The sequence below is a fragment of the Pelobates fuscus genome, chromosome 9 (genome assembly GCF_036172605.1).
Source record: "Pelobates fuscus isolate aPelFus1 chromosome 9, aPelFus1.pri, whole genome shotgun sequence".
Taxonomy (NCBI): domain Eukaryota; kingdom Metazoa; phylum Chordata; class Amphibia; order Anura; family Pelobatidae; genus Pelobates; species Pelobates fuscus.
In genome coordinates, this window is record NC_086325.1 from 17,286,571 (window position 1) to 17,296,549 (window position 9,979).

The 9,979-nt window shown below is 41.0% G+C and overlaps 1 protein-coding gene across 1 annotated transcript in view; it reads right to left on the reverse strand.

The window, feature by feature from the left end:
* LOC134572387 (cytochrome P450 2G1-like) overlaps positions 1-9,727 on the reverse strand; it is a 49,839-nt gene extending 40,112 nt beyond the window's left edge. Inside the window, exon 1 of the mRNA XM_063431314.1 lies at positions 9,465-9,727. Within this exon, the coding sequence (XP_063287384.1) occupies positions 9,465-9,635 (171 nt within the window). The 5' untranslated portion in view covers positions 9,636-9,727. The remainder of the gene's footprint in view (positions 1-9,464) is intronic.
* Positions 9,728-9,979: the final 252 nt, after the last annotated feature.

The following is a 9,979-nucleotide window of genomic DNA, read 5'->3' on the forward strand; positions in this document are numbered from 1 at the left end:
GTAGCGAGAGTCCGGTTCGGTAGTTACAGGAACGAAGTCCATACGGAATATAACAGCTGCATAAGATAATTCCCTTGTTACAGCATACGAATTCCAAATAACAGTCAGAGTCCAGGTTCAGGATACAAGCAGAACTAACGTTTATTCACACACATGGCTTTTTATGCAGGTCCCCATGCAAGGGGACATCCCACAGGGAGGAGTAACATTTATCCAATCCCGAATAGTAAAAATATAAAACACACCCAATACAAACAGGCAGTTCCCTCCCCTAGTCCTGGAGATAATCAGGTCTGATATAGTAACAACCTAATTATCTCCAGGCTGAAAATTCACTATTTTCCCCAATTTCTGGAACACCCCTTTATACCTGGGGTATCCCCACAAATACTATATCCCCTGATAGCCCCGATCCGGGTGACCAACATATCCAAATTTCACCCGGATCGGTTCAGGGGTTCGCAAAAAGTATGGAAGTCCTTTGTGACCGGTTCACTGTGGGCGGACTGCCCAAAATAGTTCCAGAGGTTCGTGTGGTTTTGCCGGTCACTTCAGAAAAAGGGAAAAAATACATAAAAGTATCGAATGAATTCCCCTGGCTCCTAGCAGCGATTGTTCCCCTCATTCGTGTGCATATTTGTACCGAATAGCGCTCTCCTAGCTAATCGGTATCACTAGTTCCAGCGTTCGTATGATGGAGACCGGTGTTTGGGAAGTCGAGTGTCCGATTTTAGTTCCAGACACTCGACGACCAAGTCCCGCGGCCTTTGTTTGACGAAAAAAAAGATGGCCGCGGTTTTCTCCGCCACGTGGCGTTCGACAGTACGAACGCTGACTGCACACATAGAGGGTGAAAGTGATGCCGGCTTTGAAGTTAAGTGAGCCAGGGGTGGTCTCTGTTCGGCAGTCCCATCTGCCGAATGAAAAATACACAAAAAAAACAAGAACTATGCAACAAAATATCGAATAATATAGTCATTTCTTCACAAGGACTCTGTTAATAAAAATACCACGTTAATATGATACTGGCTGAAGAGGACTCTGTTAATAAAAATACCAAGTTAATATGATAATGGCTGAAGAGGACTCTGTTAATAAAAATACCAAGTTAATATGATAATGGCTGAAGAGGACTCTGTTAATAAAAATAACAAGTTAATATGGTAATGGCTGAAGAGGACTCTGTTAATAAAAATTCCAAGTTAATATGATACTGGCTGAAGAGGACTCTGTTAATAAAAATACCAAGTTAATATGATAATAGCTGAGGAGGACTCTGTTAATAAAAAATACCAAGTTAATATGATAATGGCTGAGGAGGACTCTGTTAATAAAAAATACCAAGTTAATATGATACTGGCTGAAGAGGACTCTGTTAATAAAAATTCCAAGTTAATATGATAATGACTGAAGAGGACTCTGTTATTAAAAATACCAAGTTAATATGATACTGGCTGAAGAGGACTCTGTTAATAAAAAATACCAAGTTAATATGATAATGACTGAAGAGGACTCTGTTAATAAAAAATACCAAGTTAATATGATAATGGCTGAAGAGGACTCTGTTAATAAAAATTCCAAGTTAATATGATACTGGCTGAAGAGGACTCTGTTAATAAAAATACCACGTTAATATGATAATGGCTGAAGAGGACTCTGTTATTAAAAATACCAAGTTAATATGATACTGGCTGAAGAGGACTCTGTTAATAAAAAATACCAAGTTAATATGATAATGACTGAAGAGGACTCTGTTAATAAAAAATACCAAGTTAATATGATAATGGCTGAAGAGGACTCTGTTAATAAAAATACCAAGTTAATATGATAATGACTGAAGAGGACTCTGTTATTAAAAATACCAAGTTAAGGGGGGCGTGTCTGGCTTCCGGCGCGCTCAGTCGCATGGAATAAGAGCTCCGGCGATTTTTCCTCCTGTGCAGCTACAATCAAGCTACTAAAAGCAGTAACTCATCTCATTTACCGGCTATTATTTGAGGGAGACACTGGACATAGGAAATGTCACCTTCCAAACAGAACAAGGTCCATGACTCGACCAAAACGAAGAAAAAAGACCGCCAAACATTGACCAAAGATGGCGGCGAGGAAACAGAGGCCATGTCGGACGGACTCTCGGATCACGAATCGACTTCGTCTAAGTACTCTGAATCACCAATTACGGAGAAAAGCCTCCATAGGATGCTCCAAGAATTAAGAGCAACAATCAGAGCGGATTTTCACCGCATAGACAGTGAACTGCGAAAAGAGTTGGCGTGTCTGGGTGATCGAACAAGCCACCTGGAAAATAAAACGGGCGATTTGTGCAATGCACATAATGAAGTGGTGGATAAGCTTCAATCTCTTTCGGACGACAATGAGACCCTAAAACTGAAGTTAGCAGACTTGGAAGACAGGTCAAGAAGGCAGAACGTCAGATTTCGAGGTATTCCGGATGATGTCTCCCAAGACACTCTCCCTCAATACGTGCTTTCCATATGCAAGGCCTTAGTCCCTGCTCTGCCCGACTCTGCGTGGGCCTACGACCGTATGCATAGGCTTCCACGTCCGTCTCGGTTGTCTCCCGAAACACCGAGAGACGTTATAGTCAAATTCCACTACTATGCTCATAAAGATGCACTACTCACAGCAGCGAGAAAAATGACGACTCTTCCAGACCCTCACTCTAAAATTGCTTTATTTGCGGACTTATCAGCTGCCACTATGGCGAAACGCAGAGAATTTATAACCATCACCAAAACGCTGAGAAACAACAACGTGAACTATAAGTGGGGATACCCGACGAAACTGATCGTCTGGAGACAAGGCTCTACAAGGACATTCACCAATGCTTGTGAAGGCATGAAGGCCCTCTCGGAATGGGGATTATGGCGCAACACGGACGGTAACAGTACAACACCCGGAGAAGCCTCCCCGAAGAAGATTACGGCGGACTGGCACATGGCGGGAGCACAGTCTTCAAAGACATGAACTTTGCTTATCATCCACCGAGATTTTTTCTAACAACTTGGGTATGATGTATCAATGTAAATGTTAAATGTTAATAATGTTATATGCTTGATACGCAATCCCCCCTGAGCCAGACCCGTTCTCGGGTTCAATAGGCAGTGATCACCTTTAGATTTCCAAGAGCACGTTGGGGTTTGCTTACCCAATGCATGATCTATCGCTCTCCACAACCTGCTGTAACACCGCTGACTCCCTCTCGGGAAATACCTTGACACCATTAGTTTATGTCACACTTTAAGGCATTATATATTTTATTTTCCTTTTTCCGTTAACTCCTTTATACATTACCTGTTCACCTGCCACCCTATTACCGTGTCGCCGCTTGAAGACCGGTCGCATTTACACCCTGGCTATAGTTATAGTTATTAACTCCAAATAATCATCGGAGTTGTCATTCTCCATTTAAAGATTAAGGACTCCCTGCGGCCTACTTTCGGTATTAATTACTCAGATGGGTGAGTTTGATCCACAGGTCAGGTCTATAAAATCACCATAAAGTTACCGACTAAATAGCCGACACTTCAAGTGCAGTCCTCTTAATTATAACTTTCTCGGATGCTCATACACGCTCCCTCCTACTTTGCCTGGGATGTGAAATATCGCTAAATGCCTACCGTTGATATTTTGGCACTGTATGTTTACGATATTGCCCATAGGCGTTCAAAAGGCTCTTGGTAACCCCCTGTCGCCCTCCCACTATAATGCTGTATACGCTGCAAGGCTAGTCACAAACAGGTGAAATTCAATCGTAGTTATGGTTTTGTTTGTTATGCCTAAATATGTTTCTCACCTCTTCTAACTATCTAAGTTACCCCCTGTCAGGAGGACAGGAGCTCCACGTTCTCCCACCTTCCAAGGCCACCTCTCGAGTTCACCTTAGAGTGTACTCCATATGGCCTGTTCTCATCTCCTTCATACTGGAGATTGTTGTATATACTTTTGTTTGTTGTTTCCCCTAATTTCCCCCCCCCCCCCATTCTCCTAATTACCTATATATCTCTAACAGAGTCCTCCAGGTGTACACTAAACTTTGTGAAAGGTTTAATTGGGATACATTTGCAGTTTGTTAATGTTCTAATGGATAATCTGTCATGCATGTCTATGGTTCACACCATTATAATCACTCTCCACCCACTTTAATGCCTCATAATGCTATGAAAATTCTGTCCATCAATGTTAAGGGCCTGAATAGTCCTATTAAGAGACGGCAGATATTAAAAGAAATGACTGCTTCAAAAGCAGCTATAGTGTGTTTGCAAGAAACTCACTTTCAGAAAACGAATTCTCCTAAACTTTACTCAAAAAATTATCCTATTAGTTATCACGCACAAGCACCCAACAAAACCAAAGGGGTAGCAATCCTCTTCCATTCTGAATGGGTTTTCACGCTACATACTCAATATTCTGACCCAGAGGGCAGGCTGCTCATCCTGGTAGGAGATTTGAATGGTATCCAATTGACAGTAGCCTCCCTTTATGCACCAAATGTAGCCCAATACCCGTTTGTAAAGAAAGCCATCAACAAAATATCCCGCTTCAAAAAAGGCCACTTAATTCTATGTGGCGACTTTAATTGCACGTTAGATCCGCACATAGACACACAACGCATTCAGAACAAACCACCTAGTAAGGCATCCATACAAATGGGCAGAATGTTGTCCCACTTGTTGCACTCAGCAGACTTGTATGACGCTTGGAGAAACTTATACCCCGCAGCCAGAGACTACTCTTATTTTTCGCATGTCCATACTACGTATACACGCATAGATCTCTGTCTGATTGACAAATCCACACTCCCGCATCTCAAAAGCCAAACAATTGGACAACGTTCATGGTCTGACCATGCTCCGATAGAAACCGTCATCGGTGTTCCCTATCCTGCTAAAGGAAGGGGTAAATGGAGACTAAACGAGTCAATTTTAGACTGCCCAAAGAATCATGAAACTGTAGCTATGGAACTAGATAACTATTTCACGACAAACTCCAATGACATCACCTCCACGGAAACAGTATGGCTTGCCCATAAGGCGGTCATCAGAGGCGAATTTATAAAATTGGGGTCCCAACTCAAAAAACGTTTCCAAAATTCGTGCACTGAATTAAACCAAAAACTGACTTTATTGGAACAATCCAATAAGAAAAATCCATCTAAATCCCTATCTAAACAAATATCCAAAGTTCAGGAGGCACTTCGCCAATTACAGGCTCAAGAATACCATAATAATGCACGTAAGCTACAACAACATTATTATCACATGGGAAACAAAGCAGGTAAATTGCTAGCAAACAAATTAAAAGCTAAATACCTTCAGACGAAAATTCCCTACATTATTTCCAAGGCGGGCTCAAAAATCTATAACCCTAATAAAATAGTGGACGAGTTGTCCTATTATTATGAAGACCTTTACAATCTTCATACAGATACAAGCACCCATACGCCCAACCCTGAGGAAATTATAAATTACTTAGCACAGGTTGATCTACCACAGGTCACACAGCAACAGAATGACATGCTTAGTGCACCCTTCACAGAGGAGGAGGTCGCGACAGCGATACGGTCCCTCCCCAAACACAAAGCCCCGGGTCCTGATGGTCTCTCAAACTACTACTACATTAAATTAGCACCTCAACTGATTCCTCACATTACAAAGTTATTTAACACTGTTCAAAAATCAGGTTCATTTCCACGAGAAATGCTGGAAGCATTCGTCATAACCCTGCCCAAACCGAATAAATCTCCAACGATCTGTAGCAACCTTCGACCAATTTCACTGTTGAATGCAGATGTCAAATTATATGCCAAATTAATCGCCAACAGATTAAAACCCTTATTGCCCAACTTAGTTTCGGTTGAACAAGCAGGGTTTGTCCCGGGTAAACAAGTAGGCGACAATACAAGATATTGCATGGATCTATTAGAATGGGCATTCAAAAACAAGATAAAAAGTACCTTCATGGCTTTGGACGCTGAAAAGGCTTTTGATCGTCTGAATTGGTCTTATATGGAACACGTACTATCAGCGTTCCAGTTCTCAAGCCTTTTCATCACTAGCATTAAGGCCCTCTATTCATCGCCCTCTGCTAAGGTATTCAATACAGGATTTACTTCTCGTAACTTTTCCATACAAAATGGTACCAGACAGGGTTGCCCCTTATCACCTCATATTTTTATTCTATGTCTAGAACCCCTGGTTAGACTTATTAAAAATGATACTCTAATCCCCGGCCTTATCACACCAGCTGGAGAAAAAAAGATTGCACTCTTTGCGGATGATATCATGCTGTTCCTTTCTGATCCACTGCATTCAATCCCTCATGTTGTTCACACCTTGCAGGCATACGGCAAAATATCATATTACAAAAACAATATTGCAAAAACACAAATCCTTCCCATCAACCTAGAATCCAATACGATAGACATTCTCAAAGCCCAATATCCGTTTGAATGGCGCAAAAGCTCGATTTCCTACTTAGGAGTCAAAATAGCTTACACAATCAAACAAATTATCTTAGAGAATCATATGGAGACCCTGACTAAGCTTTCAAAACAAATAGAATCGTGGAACAAAGCCAATATCTCCTGGTTGGGTAGAATCTCTTCGATTAAAATGATGGCAATCCCTATAATATTATACTTGTTTAGGACACTGCCCATAGCCCTTTCTAATGCTCTCTTACAAAAATTCCAGAAAATTTTAAATGCTCACATATGGAAAAGAAAACCCCCGAGGATTTCCTTTAAGACCCTGTGGCATCCCATGGAGAGTGGTGGTCTAAACGTACCTAACCTTAAAAACTATTACATGGCTACGGTGCTAGCGCAAGGAGTCGATTTAATAACACATAAAACCAACCCAGTATGGCTACATCTAGAAGAGAAATGTGGCAATGTACAGAAATTGTCACATAATCTGTGGTCCACGTCATTTACTGAATCTCAGAGCATGTTATCAGCTTCAAAATTTTTATTAAGATCGTGGAAGCTCTGGAGCCCCCGATTGTGTCCAAGTCCTGAATTGCTATTTAATGCTCCCCTGCAAGCACTCACGGTCTTGTCTCCAGACTTGCCTATACAACACTGGGTATCCAGGGGCATAACCCATGTTCACTCATTGTACTCATCTGCAGGGTTCACTCCTTTCCCTACTCTGCAAAAAACATTCACATTACCTCCAAGGGATCTTTTCATATACCTGAGGGTCAAACACATTTTACAGTCTAGATCCGTGAAACATGTCCGTCCCCTAGCGATGAGCAAACTGGGGCTTATATGCTTCACAGCACATAAAAAGTCACCCACAATGAAATCTCTTTCCCTCTGTTATTCAAACCTGGCGATGAACAATGACAATAGTAATGCTAAATTGTCTTATATGTTGCATTGGGAACAAGAACTAAATGTAACATTCCCCTTGACCGATTGGGTTAACGCCATAACTTATACAAAACACTCATCAAAATGTGTTACCCATTGGGAAGCTTATTTTAAAATATTAATGAGGTGGTACATGACCCCATCCAGATTAGGCAGAATTTATTCTGATTCAGATCGATGTTGCTGGAGATGTAAGGACACAGAGGGTACACTGAAGCATCTTTTCTGGGAATGTAAGGTCCTGCATACCTTCTGGTCTCAAATCCAGCTTTTGATTGCTTCAATTAGTAATTACAGTCTTCCACTCTCACCCGCTACATATCTCCTCCACCTGACTCCCGTATTACATAACCTCCCATCCAGAGCGGTAGTTTTAAACATCCTTGTGGCAGCTAAACTTAGCATAGCCGCTCACTGGAAAAGCAAATTATGCCCCACTGTCCAGGAAGTCATACACAGGGTCCAAACCACCTACATCTTCAAAAAGGAATGGGCACATAGTAGAAATAACCCGTCATTCCTCAAACTTTGGCAAAACTGGGAAAAAATAGCAGACAATGCACAATAACTATCTTTATAGGTACTCTGTTATGCTGATATTCTCTCTATTCCCTCCTCCCACCCTCTTTCCTCCCCTGTTAATATAATTAACGTAGTCCTTCCTACGTATTTGTAACATTTTTATGGGAATTCACTCACTCACACGTGTATTCTAGAGCTCTCACTTACGTTGGTGTCACAATGGTTTTAGGTCATAATTTACGTTCGCTACATGATGCACAGTGTATCCATCCATTGGGTATAATCAGGAATGCCCCCACGGCCTCATACTCCACGCAACATGTATCACTTCTCTTCTCCCCTCAGGGTGGCATTCCTGGTATATTTTTAGTTTTGCATTAAATGAATAATCTGCTATAATTGTTAAATACAGCATGTTGCAATAAAGCACTAGGTTTAAGGTCAACACCAAGTTACCTCACCAGTACAGTACTGTGGACATTGAGTCTCTTGGAGTATGATGTGCAGGGACAAGTACACACTCTTCGTTCTTACTTCTGATTTCTGTATATCATGATACATTACTTAGCTCTATTGTATTCTATTACTTGTGTGTAAACTGTTTGTAAGAGACTCTATCGCCATTGTATTACACTCTGTATAGCTCATATACGTATTACATAATGTATTCTACTGTGACTGATATTCCCATGTTTGTTTCATGTTTATTTCATCCAATAAAAATATACATTGGAAAAAAAATAAAAAATACCAAGTTAATATGATAATGACTGAAGAGGACTCTGTTATTAAAAATACCAAGTTAATATGATACTGGCTGAGGAGGACTCTGTTAATAAAAATACCAAGTTAATATGATAATGGCGGAAGAGGACTCTATTAATAAAAATACCAAATTAACATGATAATGGCTGAGGAGGACTCTGTTTTCCCAAAGAGTTACATCATAATCGTATAGAACAATAATAGGACATGACTCAGTAATTTGGTTCAGGGATTTAAAACCCATCCAGCATGGAGAGTTCTGCAACTGTGCTCTGACGTCAAATGATAAGCAACAAAACTGTGGCTGCATAAAGTAATGAGAGTCGTGCTTCTCTGATTCTTCTTCTGCGATAACTCCCATCACTCTAAGCAGTAATAAAATACACACTGGCTTCATTACCACCAAATAGAATTTTAATAATAAGTCGGTAAATCCTGCATTGAATCAATGAATCTCTATGAGGAAAGTTGTGTCTGCATGCAGAGGGAGAAGACACTGAATGTTTGGATGCATTTTAGGCAGCCATGACCCAGGAAGGATCTCTAACAGCCATCTAAGGAGTGGCCAGTGAAGTGATCACTAGACTGTAATGTAAACACTGCATTTTCTCTGAAAAGACTGTGTTTACAGCAAAAAGCCTGAAGGTAATGATTCTACTCACCAGAACGAATGCAATAAGCTGTAGTTGGTCTGGTGACTATAGTGTCCCTTTAAACATGTCACTGTCATTAGTACGCTGTATTCTCCTAGAAATATTTTAAGACAGTATCTCACCTCTAGCAGGGGCTTGTGTGTCTCTCTGCTTTTAAGTTGCAGCAGATTACCCAGCAGCGGAAGCGGTGTGGGACCTGGAGGCAGACCTTGTCTTTTCCCAAACACATTTCTGACCAGTAGAATTATCAGTGAAATGAAAGCCAAGCTGGCCAGTCCCTGGGCCCAGTCCATAGCTATAAGCTTGCTCTCTGGAAGAGCTGTGAGAAGCAGGAAGCAGATTGTATACAATGTTTGCTGACAAAAAGCAGACACTAACAATGTGAACGCTCAATACATTGTGTCACACCCACCGTCCACCCACTCAGCTATTTCCCAGCTATATGTAATCTGAGGTTCTGCCTCTGTGGGGGTTTATAGAGTTTCAGTCTTAAAGTTCACACAGGTACAAGATAACACTGGAGGTAAAATTAAATAAAATGTCTTTATCTTAGAAAATATAGAAAGCGCTGAAGACAAGAGCAATTCTTACTGTACCATATAATGTGCAGCAAATTGTACCTATATCTGAAGACATA